Source organism: Chelonia mydas, chromosome 3 (genome assembly GCF_015237465.2).
Source record: "Chelonia mydas isolate rCheMyd1 chromosome 3, rCheMyd1.pri.v2, whole genome shotgun sequence".
Classification (NCBI taxonomy): domain Eukaryota; kingdom Metazoa; phylum Chordata; order Testudines; family Cheloniidae; genus Chelonia; species Chelonia mydas.
The window spans coordinates 22646433-22673730 of record NC_057851.1 but is presented as its reverse complement, the minus strand read 5'-3'; the positions used below and the strand labels follow the sequence as shown (position 1 = coordinate 22673730).

Below are 27298 nucleotides of genomic sequence, written 5' to 3'. Positions count from 1 at the left end.
CAGAAACGCTGCAGCTCTGACTTTTGTTCTTGAAGTTAACAAATACATCTAAAGTGCCCAAACCTGCAAACACTTAATACTAGGCAGAGTGCTCACCTGTCATTTCATTGAGCCAACCTCCTCTAAGGGCTGTTGTTAAGTAGTTGAGGTTAGAATGAAGGTCCTGCCTCCTTACTGTCCCTCTCACCATGGGGGGTGGGCTGTTCAAAGGCCAAGATCCTACATGACACTAAGGCACGTATTTAACTTTAAGCATGGAGTGCTTCCATTAACTGTAAAGGGACTGCATATGAGCTTAGAATTAAGCATGTGCTTAAGAGCCTCATCCAGTTCCTATTAAAGTCAATGGACAGACATCAAGGACCTGTTCTAAGTCCCAGTGAAGTCATTGGGGCCGCTTCCATTGATTTCAGTAGAAGTTGGATTGAACACCTGTTGACTTCTTCAATAGGAGCTGAATCTAGTCTAGTGGTTCTCAAACAGCATGTTGTGACCATCAGCAAACGGGGATGCGGCAATCCCTAGTGTGTGGAAGATGCTATTTTGTTCTGCACAGCGAGACCTTGAATGTACAGTGTGTGCAAGGTCATGATGCATGGGGGACACCATCTTGTAGAGCAAAATGGCATCCTCTATGGGACATGACCTTCCATTTAATGTGCGTATGAGGAGGTCACATTGTGCAAAGGATGCCATTTTGCTCTTCAAAATGGCGTACTTCACGCTGTCTGGTGTCCTTGGAGGAAATAATTCATTAAAATGGGGTCATGCCAGCAAAAAGTTTTGAGAACTGCTGATCTTTTCCTAAGAGCTTTACAGAATCGGAGCCCAAGGGATCAGTTACTGGCTCCCACAAGCGCAAGGACTGCAATTGTGGCAGGCTCTCATACAGTTTATGCAAGCCAGCTTTCTGTACCCTGCCCCCCGCGTATGGATTAAGGACAATCTAGCCCTTAGCATGGTGAATATTGTAATGAACCATTAGATCTTGGATGTTTTAATTCACTCCACATTGAAAGTTGGCAAGGTGCTCTAAGCCTGTCAGCATTTTCTCCTCCCAAGGTTTTATTTAAATATATTTGGCCATGTTCTCATTTGAATGTAGCAAAAACAAACAAAAACCAACCAGAGAACTACTTTCAGTTGGTTTCATCCTCTCCCCCTTCCCTCCCCACCCAACATGTCTTAGTGGGAAAAAGAAAAATACAAAATTGCAAATTAATTTTTGCAGCTAAATAGTATTTTGTTGAACTGGGATTTATTGGTATGTTTTGTTTGTTTTAAACAGCTGTTTATAAATGGAAACCATCTAGGTAGAAAACAAACAAACAAAAAAACCCCAAACAAATTTATCTTAAAATTTTCCGTACAATTGCAGAGGGTGTGCTTAATTAAAAGCTTATTCTGGTTCTAGAGTGTTCCCCATTTTGAAGTATAGGGAATCTCTCTAAAGTCAAACTGAACTGATTAAGGCCCTGACCCTGCACACTCATGCATGTTTAACTTTACACATTGGGGATGGTCCATTTTAGTTGGGACCAAAGTGTGCTTACTGTCTTCCACAAAATTGCAATAACTGGAAGAATTTAGAGAAGATTTTTCTCCATTTTCTTGTTCTGTTTGTTCCGTTCTGCATTTGACAGCACTGTCTCTCCTTTATAGTCAGGGTCTCTCATCTTGCATCAGGATCTGCTAGCATGGATGCCTCTCACGGTGTGAAGCCCCCTTGAAGCCAGTGGGGTCCATGTGCAGGGCTATATGGACTAGACTGAAGGATTGTGGCAAAACCTAATGCATGTGCTTAGCTTTAAGCACATGGTAGTCTTAATGATGTCAGACTATTCATGTTTCAAGTTAAGCACAGGCATAGGTGGAAATCCTGGCCCTACTGAAGTCAATGACAAAACTCCCACTGGCTTCAGTGGGGCCAGGTTTTTACACTAAGGTTATGTCTACATTGCTCTGCAGTTTGGACTATGGGGGTGTGAATAGCAGTGCACACCAAAGTGCTCTGCTGTAATTCTTCCCCCTCTCTTCCTCCCCCAGCTGCGTTGTCTCCCTGCCCCCCCCCCCCCCCCCCCCCCCGGTGTGGATGCTGTGGGTGCAAATTAAAAGTTCCTACTTCACATTAATTGGACCTGTTTGAAGAAAACATGATAATGGCAGCTGGGAACCTAACTTCTCCCTAAGCCACGCGGCTGCCAAGCAGTCTATCAAGCGCCATGCACTTCAGGTGCCCCTCCTCCCACTGCCATGCTGCTTCTGCTCTCTGCCTTGGAGCCCCTGGCCAGCTGCTCCTGGGAGCCTCTTGCTTGCTGTGTGTGTGGGGGTGGGGGGGGGAGTTATGCATCTTTAGGAAAATGTGGTTGTAAAACCAAAAAAAAAAAAAAAAGAGACAGACACTCTGGTTGTAGTACCAGCTCCTTTGAACTTATTTTTGAATCTGTATAAGTTTCACTCTGTGTCCCCTTTTAGGCCCCAGTTTTTCTCCCATTAAAGTCAATGGCAAACTTCACATTGACTTCAAAGAGAGCAGTGTTGAGCCCCAAATTTAGTTTGGTATTTCTGTACATGTATATTTTATACCTATGGACATGCCCAGAATACTACCTGTTTGTATATAACCTTTCCCTAGAATAGATAGCAAAGCACCATTACAATGTGTTGTGCCAATGTGCAGCATTTTCCTGCATATTAAAATGCATTAATAGCTACTTAATTCTACACGCAAAGATGATACATGATGATGCTAACGGAGCTGGTGAGATGTATTGCACCAATGTTCAGTAGTAGTATTTAATAAACTACTTATTTTCAGGCAATTCCTTCTCTTCATTAGTTCTGATTAGAGCTGGGATAATGCCTCAAAAATGTCTGAATATTCACCGAAATAGAACATTCGGTTGCTGTGTCTGTGTTCAGGTCTTTCTGTGTTCGCAATCCACAGATATTCTTGCAAATGCTTTTTCTGACTGAATGATTGTGGAAACAGTGAAGTTTAAATGAACAGCAGGAATATTCAAGGAAACCCATTTCTGCTTAGTGGGGTGACCAGACAGCTAATGCCTTCCTGAAAAGCTGGGGTGGGCGTTGGAGGATGGTGGCCTCATAAATAGTAATGGTGAATTGGTGCTCCATGAAGCTCTCAGATCCGAAAAGACTGAGGATTCTAAGTAGAGGTGGAGATGGGTTTCACTTCACTTCTGAACCTTGGAAGTGAAACATGGATTTTTATGGATCTAAACAGACTTGAAAATTTGAGGTCCTTTGGACCTGAAAGTGTGGTTCAGGCCTGTCTCTAGGACTCCCACTTTAGTTAGTCAAAAACTCCTTAAAGCAGAGTGTTTTACATTTTTACTAGGGCCCCGTCTACTCTGGCAAGTTTGTGCACAGTAAAGCTTTGAGCAGTGTAACTCCCGAGATGCACACACTGCCAAGCCATTTAGTGTGCAGAAACTGCACAGATGCAGCGCTCTGAACAAAACCAGCCCAATGAGAGGCGTACAGTTTCCTGTGCCGGGGCTACAGCGCTGCGGTGCCAGTGTAGACACGGTGGTGATTACAGCGTGGCGATTGGCCTCCGGGAGGTGTTCCACAATACCTGTTCTCGCCTCTCTGGCCATCAGCTTGAACTCTACTGCCCTGTCCTCAGGTGACCAACTGTCAGCCCCACCACGTACAGTCCTTTTGCAAATTTGAAAGTCCCCTTTCTGTTTGCTCGGTGACGCATGCAGTGGTCTCAGCGCATCTGTCCAGGTGGCCGTGCTTGCTCCATGCACCAGGCGATCCCCTGCTTGGAGCAATGCCGAGCTGCTGGACCTCCTCGGCATTAGGGGAGAGGAGGCAGTGGAGTCACAGCTGCGCTCCAGCCATTGGAATTATGATACCTGCAGACAGATTTCTAGATGCATGATAGAAAAGGGCCATGGCCGGGACACATTGCAGTGCAGGGTCAAAGTGAAGCAGCTGCAAAACGCCTACCACTCCAGTGCTACGCCCACAAGCTGCTGGCTCTACAAAGAGCTGGATGCGATACTCTGGCGACCCCACCTCCACTGTGAAGGACCTTGTGGATACTTTGTTGGCTTGCATGCCAGTCGAGAGTGGACTCAGCCAGGAGGAGGCAATCATGGACGAAGAGGGGTAGGGGGACCCAGAGGCAGAGGATGACTTGGAGGCCAGAGATACATGCAGTCAGGAGCTCTTTCCTATCCCGGAGGAGCCTAGCCAGTCACAGCAGTCAGATCTTGGTGAACTGCAAACAGGAGAGGAGGCCCCTGGTGAGTGGATCTGATTTCGGGAATTGTTGAAGCGAGTTGTTGGGGGCTGGAGGGTTGCAGAAAGCAGGCTTGTCTCCCACCTCATACCTAGCCTGAGCGGCCGAACAGGCTGTTGATCCACTTCCTCATTTCACAGGAATCTTCCCTCAAGCTCAGGGGGGGAGGGATAGCTTTGGGGGGAGGGATAGCTCAGTGGTTTGAGCATTGGCCTGCTAAACCCAGGGTTGTGAGTTCAATCCTTGAGGGGGCCATTTAGGGATATGGGGCAAAAATTGGGGATTGGTCCTGCTTTGAGCAGGGAGTTGGACTAGATGACCTCCTGAGGTCCCTTCCAACCTTGATATTCTATGATCTCCAGGAAACTCTCATGGAGATACTGGGCAATCTGCTGCTGCAGGTTCCTCGGCAGAGCTGCTTTGTTTCTTGCCCCATTAACGGTAACTTTCTTGCGCCACTTTGCCCTGACGAGTGAGGGGACCATTGCTGCACACAGGCTAGCCACGTAGGCGCTAGGGCAGAAGCTGCAGGCTTGGAGAAGACCCTCCCTTGATTCCCTGCTCACCCTCAGCAGCGAGATTTCTTCCATAGTGATCACCTCCTGTGGAAGGTATGGGGACAGGAATGACTATCAGGCCCACCCTACAGGGCTGGCTCTCCCCAAGAGCCACGTGCCCAGTGTACAGCAGGGTCTGGGAACAGTGATTTACCCTGGCCCTATGGCTACTCACTATTTTGGGGGTCTTGTGGCTCATGTGTGCTTGCCTGGGGTCAGCCAGTTAGTGACAGGTGTGTGAGTACTGGCTGTGTTTTAAAGCACTGAATCAGAGTTGTGTGTGTTGCAAACAATACTGCTTCTGTAAAATGTTGCATTTAAACTTCACAGAGATGACCTTGGGAGCGCAGCCTCCCTCTTTATCAGCGGCAGAATTAGAAAGCGTCCAAGAAGAACTAAGGAGGACTTTCTGCGTGAGGTTATGATGCACTCCGCCACCGAGAAAAGAGTTGAAGGAGTGGCAGGACAGCGAGAAGAGGGACCGAAAGGAGAATGTGGCACACCAGAAAGAAGCCACAGAGTGGCTCTTAACAGTTATGGAGCGTCAAGTGGACATGCTCCAGGGGATACTAGTTGTTCAAACCGAGCAGCCCCGCACCTACCCTCTCCTACAGCTGCTGTCACAAAACTCTTCCCCATGTGCTCCCCCTACATTGCCAACACCCTCTTATCAACCTCCTGGCTCCACCCTCTACCTGCAGCATTCAACTCCTCCCTCCTCACAGTCCAGCAGTGTTGTCTCCCACCACCCTCTGCACACCCCCATCCCTCTGCAGTTTGGCCCTGCTGAAGTACAGCACGTGCTGCATCGCACTCCAAAGGAGAAGGTTGGGTATGATCCCTGGACATACACAAATCTGTAGTCGTCACGGGACCCCTCCTCCTCTTGAGACCTTCTCTTCCCCCATCCCCCTCCCGGCTGGTGATTTTTTTTCATTTGACTTTCTCCTCTGGTGGTTGCCTTTCAATAAAAGATTTGTTTGTTTGAAAGCAGTCTTTATTCTATTAAGTGAAAGCAAAAAGAGCACTGAAAAGCAACATACAGTTATGTCAAGGTCCCTTCTTGCATCATGTGCACCTAGCTTTACAAGTTCTGCAATTCTGAGCATAGCAACAAATATTAGTGGCTTTCAGCTTCAAATTGCTGCCTCATGGCCCTCTAATAGCCCTGGTCTCTAACTGTTCAAACTCAGTCTCCAGGCACTGAGCCTCTGTGGTCCAGCCCTCAGTGAAGCTTTCACCCGTCCCTTCACAAATATTATGACGCGTACTGCACGCGGCTATAAGCATAGGAATATTGTCATCGGCCATGTCCAGCTTCCCATACAGGCATTGCCAGCGGGCTTTTAAACGGCCAAATGCATGCTCCACAGTCATTCTGCACTTGCTCAGCCTGTTGTTGAACTGCTCCTTGCTTTCAAGTTGCCCCATGTCTGGCTTCATGAGCCATGGCATTAAGGGGTAGGCGGTGTCTCCCAGGATCACACTGGGCATTTCAACTTCCCCTATGGTGATCTTCTGGTCAGGGAAGAAAGTCCCTGCCTGCAGCTTCTTGAACAGGCCAGTGTTCCGAAAGATGCGTGTGTCATGCACCTTTCCGGACCAGCCTGCGTTAATGTCTGTGAAACACCCACAGGGATCCACAAGTGCCTAGAGAATCATTGAGAAATACCCCGTGTGATTGATGTACTCGGTGGCTAGGTGGTCTGGTGCCAGAATTGGAATATGCGTGACATCTATTGCCCCTCCACAGTTAGGGAAGCCCATTTGTGCAAAGCCATCCGCAATGTCACGCACGTTGCCCAGATTCCATCAACACGACTTCAGTGGTCGACTTCCCCACTCCGCACTGGTTAGCGACTGATGGGTAGCAATATGGAGTAGCCAGCTTCCACAGTGCAATCACCATGCGCCTGTCCAGCGACACAGTAGCTCTCATTCTCGTGTCCTTGCGCTGCAGGGCTGGGGTGAGCTCATCACATGGTCCCAGAATGTGGCTTTCCTCATGCGAAAGTTCTGCAGCTATTGCTCGTCATCCCAGACGTGCATCACGATGTGATCCCACCACTCAGTGCTTGTTTCCCGAGCCCCAAAGTGGTGTTCCACTGTGGCCAGCACCTCCATGAATGCCACAAGCAATCTCGTGTTGTAGCTAGTATGCGTGGCGAGATCAATGTTTTACTTCTCTTGCCTTTGTAGTTTAAGGAATAACTCCACTGCCACTCGTGACATGTTGGTCAGTGCGAGCAGCATATCGGTCAACAGCTCGGGATCTGTTCCTGCAGCCAGAAAGAGGCAGGACAGGGCGTGCAGTACACAAACCGTTGAGTACGTCAGTATGAACACGCAACAGCGATTTTCCTTCGGCGCGCTCTGAGCGGCGCTCTGACGGCACTGTAACTTTGCAAGTGCAGACGTGGCCTAGGTTTCACAGAAACAATTTACAGTAACAACTGTAAACTGTAGTATTTTTGCAGTTCAAGATCCTCTATAAACATCTTGGAGATTTAGGACTCGGCTAAGAAACCAAAACAACACTATTACTTTCAGCAGTAAACATCTTTCAAAACATCAAAAAATCCCATATAACTTCAGGTGCTCAATCTGCAAAGTGCAATTAGATATATAGCAAAGGAAGTGAGTTGTTAAGCAGAATTTGGAGTCTGATTTCTACCATACATCCTCAGTGATTCCATCCCATTTTCACGGTACTCTTTAAATATGTTCTCTTTCTACACGTGCGCGCATGCACACACACGCATGAGTCTGAGGGATTTTCATGAATGAAGCACAAACAGTTGGGGCAATATTGCATGGCAAGAAAAATAATCTCTCAAACAACCAGGTCCCAAACCATCTCAGGCATTACAGGCTAAAAACAACCAATCCTTTGAACTCCACCTGTAAACTTACAGGCAGCCAGTTCAGATTCCAGAACACTGTTTAATAATGTGCTTTCTGTGGCTGCATCTATGCTTGGAATGTGGTACCCACTTTCCAGTTCTAGCAACAGTGTAAGTGCTAGTGTAGACAAGGTTTAGCCATCTTCAGCATGTCAGAATAGATTTCTAACCTGTCAGAGCTAGTTTTCGTGACATGGTGTTGCTGAAAACACAAGTTTGGGGGTTGTATATTCGGAGGCTTCACTTCACAGAACAGGAAAAGTCCCTCCCTATGAGGTACCTAGATGACTTTTTAATTCTAGTCATGCCTTCACAAGGAAGGTATTGTGGAACTGATGAAATTTAGAGAAGAAGAAAAGAAATGGTTAGAGGGCGGGGAGAAAGTTAGGATTTAAAATGAGAAATCAGTTATGTGTAACTTGTAGTTAGTTGCCTCAGAGGGTGGGTAGGAGAACAGTTTACAACCGCGAAAGATGTACATTTCAAGGAGAGAAAGGAACAATTAGCAGGATTGGAGTTATAACTAGGAGTAATGGGATGAAAATACAAAAGGGAAAATTTTGCACTGAATATCAGGAAAATCTTCCTGGTATGATATGAATTTATTCCCCACCTTCTCTTGGACCAAATGCAAGATTTCTGAGTGTGTGAGTGTGGTTTTTTTTTTTAAATTATTAATTAGAGATCATAGACTCTAAGGATGGAAAAGATTTAACAGCTCATCTGCTGTGCAATTCATTATGTGCAGAGGATAGCACTAGGCCTATGCACCATTTAAATCCTTTTTTGAGAGTTCAACTGGGTCTTAAATAAGGTTGCCAGGTGTCCAGTTTTCGACTGGAACGCCTGGTTGAAAAGGGATCCTGGTGGCTCCACTCAGCGCTGCTGACCCGGCTGTTAAAAGTCCGGGTTGGTGAGGGCTAAGGCAGGCTCCCTGGCTCCACGCTGCTTCCGGAAGTGGCTGGCATGTCCGTGCGGCCCCTAGGCGGAGGGGCGATCAGGTAAGCTCCATTCAGTGCCCCTGGGAACCATGGCCAAGGAGAGCTGTGGGGGTGGTGCTTGCGGGCATGGGCTTTGGGAGCCTGCCCTGAGCCTTGCTGCACTGCTGACTGGGAGCTGTCTGAGGTAAGCGCTGTCCGGCTGGAGCCCACATCCTGATCCCCCTCTTGCACCCCTGCCTCAGGTTGGAACCCCCTCTCACACCCTAACTCCCTCCCAGAATCCTCACCGTAACTCCTCCCAGAGCCCACACCCCTACCCCAGCCCTGCGCTCCCTCCCATACCCTAACTCCCTCCCAGAGCCTGCACCCCCTCCTGTACCCCAACCCTCTGCTCCAACTCTGAGCCTGCTCCCACACTCCAAACCCCTCAGCCCCAGCCCGGAGCCCTCTCCTGTCCCCCAAACTCCTTAGCCCCACACAGGGGGCCTGCACCCCAACTTCTTGCCCCAGCCTGGAACCCCCTTCTGTATTCTGAACCCCTCATTTCTGGCCCCAACCCTGAGCCCGCACCCCCAGCCAGAGTCCTCACCCTCTCCTGCATCCAACCCCCTGCCCCAGCCCAGTGAAAGTGAGTGAGTGGTGGGCGGGGCCTCTGGGAAGGGGCGAGGCAGGGGCAAGGCCTCAGAGAAGGGGCGTGGCAAAGGTGTTTGGTTTTGTGCGTTGAGAAAGTTGGCAGCCCTAGTGTTAAATGTTACATAGGCCAATGCATAAGGGTAAATTTCACTCTTTAGGTCGTATCCCTTTCCTTTACATTAGGCCTGGGTGCTGGTAAGGGGCAGAGTAATTTGTGGAGTCTCACCTTATTAGAAAATTCTGCCATCTGTCACTCCAAATACTAATGTCTAAAAATCCATTGCACTCTGGGGTGTGTGAATAATATTCAAAGCTTGCACTGTTGCTAAATACTTGGCTTTGTTTAGGATGAGACATCAAAAAACATTATATAAACCTTCATAGGATTGATCACAACACAGTTTGTCAGTTTTGGGAGGTAAAAGCAGTGTTGTGCATAATAAGACCCTGGATCTATGTGGGTGGAACCCTCTGCTTGTGTGGGGGATTCATTTACATCATTGTTTTGACCAGTTGATTTATCTGGGCTCCTTGCAGGTTCAGGGGTCCATCTGCATGGATTCAATTGCAGGGTGGGCTGAAAGGCCCAGTCCTGAAACCCCTTGGACTAGTATTCCATTCACTTTATGTCCAGTTTCTTTGTGGAAATAGTGTGGACAGAGCACTGGATTGAGAGTCAGGAGACTTGAGTTCCGTTTCCCACATCTACAGCTGACCTGCCGTGTGACCTTGGACAAGTCACTTAACCTCTCTGTGCCTTTGGTCTGTTTTTCTCATTTATTTAAATGATTAACTCTACGTGGCTTACTTGCCTCTGACTATGTGAATGTACACTGCCTCGCACAATGGGGCCCGCCTCTCATTTGAGGCCTCTAAACCAGGGGTTCTCAACTTTTTTTTTTCTGAGCCCCTCGCCCCCCAACATACAATAAAAACTCCAAAGCCCAGCTGTGCCACAGCTGTTTTTCTGCATTTAAAAGCCAGGGCTGGCATTAGGGGGTAGCAAGCAGGGCAATTACTCAGAGCCCTACACCAGAGGGGGCACCCTAAAACTAAATTGCTCAGGCTTCGCCTTCAGCCCTGTGTAGTGGGGTTCAGGGCCCCGGGCTGCAGTCCCTTGCAGGGGGGCTTTGATTTTCTGCCCTGGGCCCCAGAGAGTCTAATGCTGGCCATGCTTCGCGACCCCCCTGAAACCTCCTAGCAGCCCCCCAGGTCCCTGGTTGAGACCCATGGCTCTAGATATTACTATAATATAAATATTGATAATAATATTGGATGTTAATTGGATTGCTCATGTGAATAAGAATTTCCTGAACAGATGCTGCAGGACTGAGCCCAATATGAAATTCAGCACATCTCAAAAAAGATATAATGGCATTAGAAAAAGTTCAGAAAAGGGCAACTAAAATGATTAGGGGTTTGGAATGGGTCCTATATGAGGAGAGATTAAAGAGGCTAGGACTTTTCAGCTTGGAAAAGAGGAGACTAAGGGGGGATATGATAGAGGTATATAAAATCATGAGTGGTGTGGAGAAAGTGAGTAAGGAAAACTTATTTGCTTGTTCCCATAATATAAGAACTAGGGGCCACCAAATGAAATTAATGGGCAGCAGGTTTAAAACAAATAAAAGGAAGTTCTTTTTCACACAGCGCACAGTCAACCTGTGGAACTCCTTGCCTGAGGAGGTTGTGAAGGCTAGGACTATAACAGGGTTTAAAAGAGAACTGGATAAATTCATGGAGGTTAAGTCCATTAATGGCTGTTAGCCAGGATGAGTAAGGAATGGTGTCCCTAGCCTCTGTTTATCAGAGGGTGGAGATGGATGGCAGGAGAGAGATCACTAGATCATTACCTGTTAGGTTCACTCCCTCTGGGGCACCTGACATTGGCCACTGTGGGTAGACAGGATACTGGGCTGGACGGACCTTTGGTCTGACCCAGTATAGCCATTTTTATGTTACATCCATCTCATTCCAACGTACTGTGGAAATTTTCCTCCTTACAGAGTTCTTTCAGCTAAAATGTACAATATTCACATCAAATAGCATATCTTGTTTTTAAATTGTGCTCCTGATAGTAGCTGAGCATCATTAAAACTACCCGACAAATAAGATTATTGTCTCTCTGCAGAGAGACATTTTTCCTTTATCATTGAACTGTGCTGATGTTGACCTGAACCTAACAATGCACTCGGGTTCTCCTCATCTTCCTAAATTGCTCCGTGAAGTTCAGTAATTGGGGCAAAGTAGCTCAAGGAAACTCTTGACATGATCCACTGCCTCAGGCAACTGAAAGGTGTCATCCTTGCAGCATTGTAATTGTTGTTAAATTGGCAAGGATCGCGGATGGGCTTTGAAGCAAACATGATTATTTTAACCTGTCTATTCCACTTAGTACAGGTTGATAGTGATCTATCTGAACACTGAGCCTTTGAGTCACTGTATGTATTCTGAACAAAATACAAATGATGAAGCCATCAGAAATTGCGTCAGGTGTGTGTCTCATTAATTAGCATACTGCATGTTATCTCCAGGGTGTCTCGTCGTGTTAGGAAGACTGTTAACGGTACTTTTTTTTTTTTTTTGATCCTTACGTAAATGACATTCAGATAACTAGGTAGTATTGTATCACACTCCTGGGTGTTTAAAGTTCATGAGAAAGCAATTAAAATAATGGACTACAATCACAATTTACCCCCTATAATACTGCCTCTAGAGCTGACAGCATTCTGGAAAGTCAGCCTGCCCTTCACCCACATCTAGCCATATACCCTGTAACTGCCAACCAACTCAAAACAAAAACTAGTAGATAGATGCAAATATGCAATCTGCATGAGTAGATACTTATTTAAATAATTTGCATAAATTCTGCAGTCCTTATATGTGTAAAACCTCCCGCTGACTTCAGTATGTGTTTTGCCTGAATAAGGAACACAGAATATAATTAAAAATGAAATATAGAGATTTGATCCCAAAGTTTATTTACTAAAAGGTCTCCTTGGAGGTTGGATTTAATCCATTTCAGGAGAAATGTAGTGGAGTAGTTTTGTTTGCGCATCACAGCAATGCAATGTACTGGATAAAGAATACCATTGCCAATGGAATGCATAAAATATTTTTATGGCTGAGCAGATCATTTAGTTGATGGATTGACCTTCTTTTTCTGCTTACAAGATGTCCATAAACAAAGAGCAATTTCTTCACATGTTCTTACGACTCACATTTGACTTTTTTTAAAACAAATTGCCCCTATCCATTTCTTGTGGACATTTTATTATGAATAATCAATATTTGATATACAAAAACTGAGCTATGTTGGAATTGTGATTGGTCACATCAGTTACATGTATTATTTTTGTTTCCTGATAGGATGAACATATGAGGATTTAAGTGAGATGTAATTGATGCATTGGCCTTCTGCTAGCCTGAAGCATAAGGGAAAATTTCACCTTCGTCATATTTGTCTTACAGTATGTCTACGCTGCAGTCTGAGGTGTGATTTCAGCTCAGGTAGACATACCTTTGTTAGCATGGCTAAAGCCAGGTCTATGCTACAAAGTTAGGTCAACGTAAGTCTCCTTTCAAGAAGAGGCATTTCAGAAACACCTGGGAAGTTTTAATGGGGATGGGGGAGCATACCTAGTAGCTCTCGCTTATGTGTGCTATCCAAACGACCATGCCAGCTCCATTCACTAGACACAATGTTTTCTGGAGTTGAAAGGAGGTAAGAATAGAAATGTAGATGCAGCAGTGCGGGCTTCAGCAACATGAGGTGGTATCTAGAGCCCCAGGCATACTTGTAAAGCCTGTGCTGAGGCCTGCACTGCCACATCTATGCTGCTATTTTTAGCTATGCTTCGGGTTTCCAGGTATCCGGTTTTTAACTGCAACGCCCAGTCCAAAAGGGACCCTGGCGGCTCTGGTCAGCACCGCCCACTGGGCTGTTAAAAGTCTGGTTGGCGCAGCAGGGACCTGGGGCTAAGGCAGGCTCCCTGCCTGACCTAGCTCCACGTGGCTCCCAGAAGCAGCCGCCAGGTCCTTGCGGCCCCTAGGCACAGGGGCAGCCAGGGAGGCTCCACGTGCTGCCCCCGTCCCGAGTGGCAGCTCGGCAGCTCCCATTGGCCGGAAACCGCGACCAATGGGACTGCAAGAGTAGCGCCTGCGGGCGTGAGGGCAGTGTATGGAGCCTCCCTGGATGCCCATGCGCCTGGGGCTGCATGGACCCAGTGACCGCTTCCTGGGAGCTGCAGTAAGCACCACCGGGACCCTGCACACCAACCCCTTGCCCCAGCCCAGAGTCCCCTCCCGCACCCAAACTCCCTCCCGGAACTCTTGCCCCACACCCCCCAATACCCCAACCCCCTGCCCCAACTCTGGGCCCCCTCCTGAATCTCAAGCTCCTCCTCCCTGGCCCCACCTCAGATTCTGGGGTGGGCAGACTACGGCCCGGGGAGCCAAATACGGCCCTTCAGCCATTTTAATCCAGCCCTAGAGCTCCCGCCGGGGAGCAGGCTTGGGAGGTTGCCCCACTCTGCGCATGCCATGGCTCCTTGTGGCTCCCGGAAACAGCGACATGTCCCCCTCTGGCTCCTACATGTAGGGGCAGCCAGGAGGTTCCACACGCTGTCCCCACCCTGAGTGCCACCTCTGCAGCTCCCATAGGCTGGGAACCGCAGCCAATGGGAGCTGCAGGGGCGGTGCCTGTGGACAGGGCAGCACGCAGAATTGCTTGGCCATGCTTCCGCATAGGAGCTGGATGAGGGACATGCCGCTGCTTCCGGGAGCTGTTTGTGGTAAGCGCTGCCTGGAGCTTGCACCCCTGACCCCCTCCCATGCCCCAACCCTCTTCCCCAGCCCTGATCCCGCTCCTGCCCTCCAAACCCCTTGATCCCAGTTCTGAGTACCCTCCTGCACCCCAACCCCTCATCCCCAGCTGGAGCCCTCACCCCCTCCCGCACCCCAACCCCCGATTTTTTGAGCATTCATGGTCCGTCATACAATTTCTATACCCAGATGTGGCCCTTGGGCCAAAAAGTTCGCCCACCCGTGCATTAGAAAGTTGGCAACCTTAGCCATGTTAGCGCAGTTAAAGCTAGCGCAGGTATATCTACCCATGCAGCAATTACACTTCAGATTGTTGTGTAGCCATATCCTTGGTGAAACAGTCAATATTGCTTATTCTCTTTTATTTCCCCAGATCCAAACACCCCCAAATATGGGGGAAGTTTTAATCATGCTATGAACTTTGTGGTGAAGGTCAAGTTTTTAAAAGTAATCTAGGTGTCTAAAGGTGCAGATAGGTGCCTTAAGGTAATCTTACCAGGTGCCTACCTTCATTTTTAGGTGCCTAATATCTTTAGAAATCTGGCCCATTTAAGCTTTTGGGTGTCAAGCTTGAGACACTGTATAGGATGGGTGCTCACCATATTTTGAAAATCAGGACCCTTTAAGACTTTTCATACTGGAAACCCAAAAACTGCAACTCTCCTAATCACTTTTGAAAATCTTGTCCTTGGGCTTATTTATACATATTTTAGGTTAACTTACAAGGTTAGGATCCGATCCTGCTACCATTGAAGTCAGAGGGATATTGCTCTTGACTTCCATGGTAGCAGGATCTGTCCCTTTGTTAGTTGTTCTTGTTCAATTCAGTAGAAAAGTCCTTGAAATTTGACTATCTCTTCTCAGCTCTGGAGAGATGTCTGAGGAGCCTACACATATGCACAAGGATGTATATAGCTGCAGACTAATTGGCTACAAGATAAAATACTAAAAATCAATAGGAGCTTGCTGTGTTTAAAAAATGCAGTAATAAAACAGTGACATCAATCCAACCATGAATCAATTTAATCTTTAGCATGGTAGTGCTTCCTTTTCTTTACCTGTGATTGACAGATCAATTAATGCTTTGGAAAAAAACCCTCCCACCATAGTAGTTTTGGCAAACACAAATATGCCATTAAAACAGCATGACACCCATTAAGCTCTAGATTGTATCTGTAAGTCATATCCTTACCTTGAATGTGTTGCAGATCTGCATTATCCTAGTGGGAGCACCAGAGGCATTTCTTTTAAGTCATAGGGTCTACTCCCATAAGTGGACATGGTGAAGCCACCTATATTCCCACTCTTTGGGCTTGTCTACACTTACCGGATTGACAACTGGTGATCAATGCATTGGCGGTCGATTTAGCGGATCTAGTGAAGACCCGCTAAATCGACTGCAGATCGCTCTCCCATTGACACCTGTACTCTACAGGATCGAGAAGAGTAGGAGGAGTCGACAGGAGGGCGTCTCCCGTTGAAATCACATAGTGTGGACCCCGCGGTAAGTAGAGCTAAGCTACATCGATTTGAGTTACACTATTCACGTAACTCAAATTGCGTACCTTAGATCGAATTTCCCCTGTAGTGTAGACAAGGCCTTCTTTGCTCCCCTTTGGACATAGAGGATCTCATGGGAAGCAACTCTGAACAGTTATGAGGTCCCCAGACTGCAAAAGCTGTAACACTGGCCTTAACCAGGCCATGCAGTGGGTAGGGAGAGGATCCTGTACTCTTCCCCACCCCCCCGATCCTGGCTAGCACTTATGCAGCCATGCAATCGCTAAACTGGAAATAATTAGGTTCCAATATTTTCTCCTGATGTTTACAGCAGCACCCCATATTATTCCTTTCTTGTTCACACAATGACTGGGGTTCCTCGGTGCTATGATAATACAAATAATAAATAGCAATAATTCAATACATGCTATGAAAGAATTCTGACCAGGCTCTTGAAATGTCCTCCTGCAATCTGCGCCTGATTCAAAGTCCACTGTTATCTAAGGAAGAACTTCAGTGGGCTCTGAATCAGGGCCTTTATAAGCAGGAGTCAGTTGCCCTGTATACTGTGCTTAAATGTTGATTATTATCTTCTTAAAACAAAGTGGCGGATGCTTGCTTACTGGAATTATTCAAATGAGTAATCAAATGGAGGCACCATTATAAATATGCATAATGATCTGCATAATCAATAAGGAGTTATAGACTGCAAGTTCAACAATGGTGCAGTGTTTTAAAGAATTGTTGAGCACTGAAATCTTCCGTTAGTTACAATGACTTCAGTAAGTCAGCAGTGGGCAAAATTTTCATCTTATTTCTTTAGTATACTTAGTTATCCCAAATTTAATTAAATTTTTCTCTTGATTCGATCAGCATAAAAATAAATGGATTTGACAAGGCATTAAGGCATGTTTGGGCCCACTGAAGTCGATGGCAAAACTCTTGTTGATGTCCATACAGCTAAAATTTGGCTCACTATTTCTGTGGCATTGGTGTTGAAGCTGAAATGTTAAGCTCAGGGTACTAAAGTATCACTTGAACAAAGATAAAGATTTCCCACTGGAAATTAATAAACAAAGCCTATTTGAATTGACATCGATGTAAATCCAGAGTCACTTCGTGACTTCAGATAAGGTATTCTGGGTGTGAAACCAGAATTTGCGTCAGGACCATGAATGAAGTGGAAAACCATGTAAGGATTGAATTCTGACACTCTTATTCCAGGAGTTGGGCAAGGTGCTTCTCAATGTACATGTACTGCCGACAGACCCCAGTTGTCGGTGGGCGGGATCGAACCTGGGACCTCTGGAGCTTAGTGCATGAGCTAAAAGCCAACTGGCTGTTAGCTAAAGCTGTAGAGCAAACTCATTAATCTCTCTCTTCAAGTGGTCTCCGTGCCACTAGATGGGACAGAACACTACACCCAGGAGGTGTGTGGGTTACATACACATCACAGAATTAGGCCTAAGAGGCTTCAAAGGGATGTGACTTTGGAAAATACTCAGAGTGAGCGTAACTCCTGTTATCAATTTATTATCTTGAAAGCTCCTATTTGCAGATGCATACAAGATTGTAGTTTATGCTATAAATGGAACGGATAAATCATGTAATCTCTCTTCACCATGGTTTCTCATATATAAAATGGAGATAATAGTACTTCGTTTTGGTCTTATCTAATTAGCCTTTGGCTTGAACAGTTTACAATCTGTCTCTTACTATGCCCAAAGCTTTAGCACAATGGGTCCCTGATCTTGGCTGCACAGTAATTAATCCAGTTGCTAAAAATAAACATGTCAATTTAATTTTGAAAGAAGTCATTTAAAGGGCTTTACAATATTATCATAAATGAAGAACTATTTTCCCACTGAAGAATGTCAGTTTCCACAGTTCTAATACAAGAACGGATTGAGATGTCTGCTGTACAAAATGAATTTAAAAACACCCCTCTCTGGCTACACATCTGCTTTTGTAGAATTGAAACTACTTGTTCTGGTAAATAACTTCTGGGCCTGATCCCACAACTCCTATAGATGTGAGAAGTCTTGTTGGCCTCCCTTTGGGTCTGATCCCACCAGTCAGATGAATTAGGGCTAGTTAGGCTACGTCTACGCTACAGCATAGCTGCAGTGCTTGTGATGTAGTTGCTCTAAGCCGAAGGAAGAGAGCTCTCCCATTGGCTTAACTCCTGCCTCTGCGAGAGGCGGTAGCTATATCGGTGGGAGAAGCTCTCCTGCCAATACAGCGCTGTCTACACCAGCGTTTAGGTCGGTATAATTTACGTCACTGAGGGGGTGTGGATTATTCACACCCCTGAGTGACATAAGTTTTACCGCAGTAACCTGTCATGTAGGGAAGGATTTATATGCACACAAGGGTTTTATCTTCTGATCCTCGGTCCCCTCTGTCCCCTGACTGCCCCTGGACTCCCTGCCCCAACTGCCCCCCCGCTGCCCCATCCAACCCCTCCTCTCCTTCTTGACTGCTCCCCTGGGACCCCTTCCCCATCCAACCACCCCTTCTCCCTGACCACCCCTGAACCCCCCACCCCTGACTGCCCCCTGCCACCCCATCCAACCCCTCTCCTTCCTGACTGCCCCCCGACCCGGGACCCCTGTCCCATGCAACCACCCCTTCTCCCTGTCCCCTGACTGCCCCTGCCGCCCCATCCAACCCCTCCTCTCATTCCTGACTACCCTCCTGCTACCTATCCCCTGACTGCCCCTGGAACCCCTGCCCCTGACTGCCTCCTGCCTCCCCATCCAACCCCTCCTCTCATTCCTGATGGCCTGCCTGGACCCCTGCCTCCATTCAACCCCCTTGTTCCCCGCCCTCTGACCGCCCTGGCCCCTGACCACCCCCTGAATTCCCCTGCCCTCTAGCCAATCCCCCCTGCTCCCTGCCCCCTTACCGTGCTGCCTGAAGCTCCGGTGGCTGGCGGCGTGGCTGCACCACGACAGGCAGCTGCGCCGCGCAGCACAGAGCATCAGGTCAGGCCGGGCTCTGCAGCTGCGTGGCCCCAGGAGCTCACAGCCCCGTCGCCCAGAGCATTGCGCCGGCGGTGCAGTGAGCTGAGGCTGCGGGGGAGAGGCCGGGGGCTAGCCTCCCGGGCCAGGAGCTCAGGGGCCAGGCAGGAGGGTCCCGCGGCCCACATTTGCTCTAAAGCAAAGGTTTATAACTAAGGAAAGGAAAGCCAAGGGTAATGTCTCCTAAAAATGTTAACAGACATTTTCTATGGTATAATATTATCTGCCTTTTTTATCCAATTTAGCCTGAATAATATATTTATGGTGAAGGTGTGTAGATATTAAAATGCCCTTTACTTGTGTCTACCTACAGGTACTCCTTCTTACTTGCTGAGACAAAATATTTCTAGAAGTGCCATCTCTGGAAGCTGCTCTTTCCAGAAATGACATTTCAATGTGAGTTTATCAGCATAACCATAATCTATAGACATGCTGTTGCAGAGAAGGAAGTACTTCTGGAACTGATACAGGTCTTAAGGAGGAACTTTGCATCACTACAGGTGAGTAGCAAGGCAGGTAACAAAATACCTATGGTGGAATCTTCATGAATGCAGATATCCAAATGTGGGTGAGAGATGTCTGCAAGGTCAGGAAAGGAAAATGAAGAAAAGCTGTTTAAAACAGACTCTTGAAATGTTTTCAACCAAAGAGTGACAGGAATATAGAATGCTCTTTAAGGGAAGGGTGTAGATTAAGATGTGTTGGCATCATGTAAGAAATAATAGCATGCCCCCTGAGTGAAAATTGTATAATAAAGAATGGGATACTATGGGCCAAATTTTCAGCTGGTTTAAATTGATGTAGCTCCCTTGATTTCAAAACTGATTAACTCGTCCTCAGGATCTGGCCCTAAATGCTTAATAGTCTGAGTACATTTTCCTTTTAGTCCCAAAATTTGTAATTTGATTTATTTTTCAGTATGTATATTAATTTAAATTTGATAGTACTAGAGGAAAGCAGTAATAATAAATGAAGGGGAAAAAAAGAATAAAATAGTTTCTGGTTCAGCATTCATCTTTAAGTTTGCTAACTGATTTAATCACCCAGACTAATTTAAGTCTACTTTAGTGGAACTGTTAACAATGTATTTGTCATTTCATTTCTTGTTTTTCAGTGTAGCATTTCCACAGTAAATGGAGATTGGAAAATAATTGTAGCAAGAGCAAAACTGAATTAAATTGTCTAATAATATCTTATGTTCTTTTAGGTGCAATGTAATCTTATGGGTTAGTGCCTCGGAAGCCAGCAACAGAACTACTGTGTTCAAAATGGTTTATGGTGAATTTTTCCATAGACCTGGGAAAGATGAGGAACTTATCCACTTGAATGTGGGTGGCTTTAAGCAATCAGTTGATCAAAGTACTTTGCTCCGATTTCCCCAGACCAGACTTGGAAAACTGCTCAAATGCCATTCTGAAGAGGCTATCCTGGAACTGTGTGATGATTACAGTGTTGCAGACAAGGAATATTACTTTGATAGGAACCCTTCTTTCTTTAGATATGTTTTGAATTTTTACTATACAGGTAAACTGCATGTCATGGAGGAACTTTGTGTCTTCTCCTTCTGCCAGGAAATAGAGTACTGGGGGATCAACGAGCTGTTCATTGATTCTTGCTGTAGCAATAGGTATCAAGAAAGAAAAGAAGAAGGTCAAGATAAGGACTGGGATCAGAAAAGCAATGACAGAAGTATAGACTCTTCCAGTGAAGAATCATCCATATTTGAAAAAGAGCTGGAGAAATTTGATAAACTGTGGCTTGGTGAAATACGAAAGAAAGTATGGATCAGAATGGAAAACCCTGGGTACTGCTTATCAGCCAAGTTAATTGCAATTTCCTCCCTGAGCGTAGTGCTAGCATCAATTGTAGCCATGTGCATCCACAGCATGCCAGAGTTCCAAAGGTGGGATGACAATGACAGAGAGATTGAAGACCCTGTTTTGGAAGCCGTGGAAATAGCATGTATCGTCTGGTTCACCGTCGAATTAGCGATAAGGCTTGCCGCAGCTCCAAGTCTAAAGAAGTTCTGGAAAAACCCTCTCAACATCATAGATTTTGTCTCTATTATTCCATTTTATGCTACCTTGGCTGTGGACACAAAGGACGAAGAAAGCGAAGACATTGAGAATATGGGGAAAGTTGTTCAGATCCTACGGCTAATGAGGATATTTCGCATCCTGAAACTGGCAAGGCACTCTGTAGGACTGCGGTCTTTAGGTGCCACTTTGAGACATAGTTACCAGGAAGTTGGACTTTTGCTTTTGTTTCTGTCTGTCGGGATTTCTATATTCTCAGTTTTGGTCTACTCAGTGGAAAAAGATGATGATGAGTCAGAACTGCACAGCATCCCGGTCTGCTGGTGGTGGGCAACTATCAGCATGACCACTGTCGGCTATGGAGACACTTTCCCGGTCACCCTACTGGGAAAGTTCATTGGTAGCATTTGTATTCTCTGTGGAATATTAGTGGTGGCCCTTCCAATCACTATAATTTTCAACAAGTTTTCTAAATACTATCAAAAGCAAAAGGATATTGATGTAGACCGGTCCAACAGTGATCACAAAGAGAAATGTAATGAGCTACCTTATTTTAACATTAGGGATATTTATGCAAAAAGGATGAACTCCTTCATTTCTAGCCTTTCTTCAGTAGGGATTATAGCCAGCGATCAAGATTCAACAGATGCCTCCAGCATCCAAGATATTGAGGATGTTTATAACACAACATCTGTAGAGAATGGTACTGGAAAATGAGTTGAATCACTTTCTCTTTCCTTTATTTCTGTTTTCAGATATTTGGTTGATGCAGATTTATAAACTCCAGTGAATTTAAGAGCACTTAATTCTCAGGGTACTTAACTGTCAGCCATATTTGGACATTCTTTGCTCTCATGTTGTCACACAAGCTTTATTGTTTAGATGAGGCTTAAAAATATACCTCATATGGCAATTTAGTTTTCACATGACTAGTTCTATGCATTTTGGAAGTGTGGGGTGGAAAAAACTGAAAAATGGTATAAATTAAATGCAAGTCTAATGTTTGTTCCTGCAGCAGTCTGATTTATACAGAATGTGTTTTTGTAATATATTGCTATTTAGGTAACTGCAGATTGCTAATATGTGGGAAATACAGCACAATTAAATGAAGTTTCTACATGCAAGTATACTTGCAAAAAAAAAAAAAAAAGCCATTAAAATACACGTAAAACTACATTCACTAAGTAGACATGGAGATTAGGAACCTAATACGCTTCCTGAGTCAGGATGGGAAATTCATTGGGGGGAGGGATAGCTCAGTGGTTTGAGCATTGGCCTGCTAAACGCAGGATTGTGAGTTCAATCCTTGGGGCCATTTGGGATCTGGGGCAAAAATTAGGAATTGGTCCTGCTTTGAGCAGGGGGTTGGACTAGATGACTTCCTGAGGTCCCTTCCAACCCTGGTATTCTATGATTATGTTGTTACTCCATGGAAGCATAATATTTATGAATTTTTCCTTCAAAAGTCAGAACACGTTTTAGATTTAAAAAAGAAATTGTACACACAGAGCGTGTTTCTCTATACACAAGGAACAAAACCATAGTCAGTTACACCTGTATAAAGTGAGTGGAAAAAGGGATTAAAACACTGTGGTTGAGATCCTGTGCGCACCTCTAAAAGGCCCAGCACAGAATTTATAGCCCAGGGGTGGAGGGCTAGGGGGCCTGTGATGGGGTCTTCAGACCCCACATTAAGGCTGAGACAGCACAAAGGCTGAAGCAGTACTGGGCCTGGAAGGTCCTGCTCCTTAGCCATTGTTGAGCATGGTCGTTTCCCCCAGGAGCAGCATAAAGGAAGCTCCAGCAGCTCCAGGCAAGGGTATGAGAGGAGAAAAGAGAAGTATTTTGTAGAGGAGCACTGCTCTGCAGCAGCAGGAGTAGAAACTGCTACTGAGGGTGTCTGGCTGTGATTTCCCTCTGTCCTGATACTACCCAAAAGGCTGGTGGAACCAGGGACAAGGGCACCAGAGGGTTACAGGCATTGGCCCTAGACTGCGGTTTTGAGGCAAGGACTTTAACGCAATTGCAGTCACATCCCAAACTGAGACATAGGGTGCACTGGGAAGTGGCCTAGGGGATTGTGAGCAGTGGGTGGGCTGAACCCAGGCCATCCCACACCACTACAATTTCAGGACCCTGGGCAGGGACCCCTGACTCCCATCCCCAAGCCAGTCCAGCAAGGCCTCAGGCAGAGTGCCAGGGACACACTGAACTGAAAAAGAGACTGAAGTGTCAGTCCCTGCTACAGTGTCTTTAAGCCGCTTTTGTGCTGTTCTGGTCCTGGGCTGCTCTGGGGGCAGGAGAGGCCCTTGGCATAAGTTTGGGTATGTCTATACTGCAATCACAGGGTGTGACTGGCTTTTGGTTAGATGTACCTGAGCTAACTATCTTGGGTCTCAGAGCAATGAAGCTGAGACACCATGGGTGGTACAAACCTGCCTGGAGCACTGGTAGTCGGGCAGCTAGCCTGTGCTGAAGCACACGCGACTGCGGCTTTATTGCTTCGACACATGAGCTGGCTAGATTAAAGCTAGCTCAGGTATGTCTGCTTGAGTTGCAGTCACATGTCATGACTGCAGTGTAGCTGTACCCTTAGGTGGCTCTGGTGGTCTGAGTTATGGCAGCCTCCCTGAACTGGCCTACGGTCTACAGCATGGACCAGAATCTCTGCCACACTGCATGCTGCAGCCACCAGCATGCCCCTGGCATGTCCCTAACACCAGGATTTGTGAGGGGAGTTCTCGAAAGTCAGCCTTAAGGCAGTCTTCCATGGTGATGGCACTGGGGTAATCCTTCCCCAGCCAAATACAGGATGTTTAGGGCTACTATATACCACGTCAGACCTTTAGCCTCTGAGTGAAATTCTGGCCCTGTTGAATCCACTGGGAGTTTTGCAGTTGGCTTCAGTGGAGCCAGGATTTCGCCATATGATTATGATTTGGGGGTATTATACACCCATTTTATACTCCTTTTGTCCTTAAATGACTCTGCAAGGAGCAGGCCCATGGAGAATCAGACCCCTTGGCTTTTTCTGTTTTGCTTTTTTTTTTTCCCCCTCCCCCTTAAAGGCATATTTTGTTTATTATTAATTGTGGAACAAATCCTGAAGCCTTTAGTCTATACTCAGCCAGAATGCTTATCAATGGGAGTTTTGCCAATGAAAAACAAAGGCTAGATCTTATTCAGCACCTGCAGAGTGCCCTAGAATGCTGTGTAACTGGTGGTGTTCATACATGCGTCAGGATTTCTGGAGCTGCATAGCTGGGCAAGGCAAGCCAGCAGAGGAGCAGAGATGGGCTGATAGATTTGATGACACACAGATCCACTGACTGTGCTTCCACCCCACATCATAGGCTGCAAGACAGCAGAGTGGATCATCTGCCACGCTCTGTGTGGAGAGGACGATTCCTTCTCCTTAGGTCCTTCAGAGCCCCCTCACGCTAAACCGAAACTAGCTGTGCAGGATTTGTGGAGAATATTTTAAGCTGTGTAGGGACTTCAGAATTTGGCCCATTCTTTATATAGTACCATAAATGTGCATGATGCTTCACTTACAATTAAGGCAAGAAGACCAGTTCTTCTCTCGGTTATACCATCAAGAGCAGAATTTAGCCTTAAATGTTGGACAATTAGTGTTACAAAAATGCCATGACTGTTTTCATCGGCAGGGATATTTAACACAAACCACACAGGAAAAAACCCAACAGCAAAGAAATTACTGAGTGCCCGAAGGAGCCCTCTCTGTAGCCTTCACATATAAGTAGGTTTCAGAGTAGCAGCCGTGTTAGTCTGTATTCGCAAAAAGAAAAGGAGTACTTGTGGCACCTTAGAGACTAACCAATTTATTTGAGCATAAGCTTTCGTGAGCTACAGCTCACTTCATCGGATGCATAAAAGTGGAAAATGCAGTGAGGATGTTTTTATACACACAGACCATGAAAAATGGGTGTTTCACTTCAAAAGGTTTTCTCCCCCCACCCCACTCTCCTGCTGGTAATAGCTTATCTAAAGTGATCACTCTCCTTACAATGTGTGTGATAATCAAGGTGGGCCATTTCCAGCACAAATCCAGGGTTTAACAAGAACGTCTGAGGAACGAGGGGGAAGGGGGTAGGAAAAAACAAGGGGAAATAGGTTACCTTGCATGATTACTTAGCCACTCCCAGTCTCTATTCAAGCCTAAGTTAATTGTACCCAATTTGCAAATGAATTCCAATTCAGCAGTCTCTTGCTGGAGTCTGGTTTTGAAGTTTTTCTGTTGTAATATTGCAACTTTCATGTCTGTAATTACGTGACCAGAGAGATTGAAGTGTTCTCCGACTATATCATTGGTACCAATGTGATATATGCCATCATGTGCAAGCAGTGCCCCTCTGCCAAGTACATTGGTCAAACTGGACAGTCTCTATGTAAAAGAATAAATGGACACAAATCAAATGTCAAGAATTATAACATTCATAAACCAGTCGGAGAACACTTCAGTCTCTCTGGTCACGCGATTACAGACATGAAAGTTGCGATATTACAACAGAAAAACTTCAAAACCAGAGTCCAGCGAGAGACTGCTGAATTGGAATTCATTTGCAAATTGGATACAATTAACTTAGGCTTGAATAGAGACTGGGAGTGGCTAAGTCATTATGCAAGGTAACCTATTTCCCTTTGTTTTTTCCTACCCCCCCTTCCTCAGACGTTCTTGTTAAACCCTGGATTTGTGCTGGAAATGGCCCACCTTGATTATCATACACATTGTAAGGAGAGTGATCACTTTAGATAAGCTATTACCAGCAGGAGAGTGGGGTGGGGGGAGAAAACCTTTTGAAGTGATAAACACCTATTTTTTCATGGTCTGTGTGTAAAAAAACATCCTCACTGCATTTTCCACTTTTATGCATCCGATGAAGTGAGCTGTAGCTCACGAAAGCTTATGCTCAAATAAATTGGTTAGTCTCTAAAGGTGCCACAAGTACTCCTTTTCTTTTCATATATAAGTAGATTGCATTTCAGCAGACGGAACTAGATCTAAAGCAATGCAAAATGCCATACAGCTCACTAAAGTGCTATTACAACCTTTCCTCAGTGAACTCTTTAATAAAAAAAAACAAAAAAAACAAAACTCAGATAGTTGGAAAGAAATAGGAAAATATTATTCTATGCTCTACGTATAAAGCATTATCCAAGTAACACTGCTTATGTAGCTTTTCCATGCTAAACCTCAGCTTCGAGTGATGCCGTGTAATTTTGCAGTAAAAGACATTTTAGTGAAAGTTCTTGGTCTGTCCCATGAAACCTCCTTAAGGCTGTCACAGCGCACTTTAGTTCACTGTTTAACTGCCTTTGAACTGTTTTTTTAAACACATGGATGGATTTTACACCCAGAAGCTCATTTCCATAGCTAAGCTCCAGAAAACAGAAATACATATTCATTCACATTCCATCTACTGTGCATCATTTAGACACCTGGGGTGAAATTCTGGCTCCACTGAAGTCAAAAGTCCCATTGACTTAAATGGAGCCAGGATTTCACCCTTGGTATTTTCTAAAGGAAATATGTCTGATTTTTATCTGGATTTTGTATTCTGTGTCAAAGAGAAAGAATCAGCAAGGCTCCTACTCGAACTACTCCCTGCCTGCTGCCCTGATTAATTATTCATGGGCAGGGAGGGTGGGTAGATTGCCAGTTGTAGCTACAGTTTCACCTCTCCCCGTTCCAAAGAGGTGTGGATTTGGTGATGCTCTTGTACTGGATTCTGCTTGTGCTTCTTTCATCTTTCTCTTGTCACAGTGGTACCTCGCTGACGGGCTTCAATAAACTACAAGGTGCCAAATTCTGTCCCAAGGTACTGCGTGTTGGTGTAAGTCCAGAGCAACTCCACTAGAGTCTGTGGAGATACTCTGGATTACTCAGGTGTAACTGAGAGCAGAATTTAGCCCTAAATCCATACAGAAAACAGCTTTCCAGGTTCCCTGGTGTCCTATAAGGCAGAGCAGTGAGACTAGCCTTATTACCTGCTCTGGTGCCCTGAAACCATGCCTGGAATTCACTGAGTCCCAGAGCAGGACCAGGTGATGCGTGATTCTCCCACTGTTACTGAATCTGATGCTCACTTATGCACCCCTCCCTCTAATCAGCATTCCTTCTATTAGTGGTGTTTAGTGTACTAAGGGTGTTTTTTTTTCTTGTGTTGTATTGTGTCTTCCTCGCACTTGGTCTTGACTTACAGACATACATTATCACTGATAGAAAGTACATCATGTTTACTCCTTGTTTGCTTTTCTATTTCCCGGCTTCACACATTTTTCCCTTTGAAGATGTTGCTTAAGGTATATTCATCCAACCGTTATCTACTGTGGTATGTGAAATATAAGAGAGCTTTGTTAGGATGTGCATTCCAGCTTAGGTTGTCTTCCATTACACAAAACAGTTTCTCAGCATGTTGTTAGTTTCTGTGTCTTGCTTGCAGGAGCTTTTTCTTTTGATACTCGGTATTGAACATTGTTGCGCAATAACATGCAGCGTTGTGGAATTATGCTTGAGTCTAATAGACAGATATACCAATGCAGTGTTCTGTGCTTCCCAGTTTGAATGAATACCAGTGGGAGAT

At 45.7% G+C, this 27298-nt stretch overlaps 1 protein-coding gene across 2 annotated transcripts in view; it reads left to right on the top strand.

Annotated features, from left to right (window-relative positions):
• KCNS3 (potassium voltage-gated channel modifier subfamily S member 3) overlaps nucleotides 1-21698 on the top strand; it is a 30843-nt gene extending 9145 nt beyond the window's left edge. Inside the window, exons 3-5 of one of the 2 annotated variants that reach the window (XM_043542233.1) lie at nucleotides 15570-15638; nucleotides 18971-19157; nucleotides 19865-21698. In XM_043542233.1, coding sequence (XP_043398168.1) covers nucleotides 19926-21410 — 1485 coding nt within the window. In that variant the 5' untranslated portion in view covers nucleotides 15570-15638; nucleotides 18971-19157; nucleotides 19865-19925 and the 3' untranslated portion in view covers nucleotides 21411-21698. The remainder of the gene's footprint in view (nucleotides 1-15569; nucleotides 15639-18970; nucleotides 19158-19864) is intronic. The other variant, XM_037894024.2, reaches the window with a different exon arrangement.
• The last annotated feature ends 5600 nt before the right edge of the window (nucleotides 21699-27298 follow it).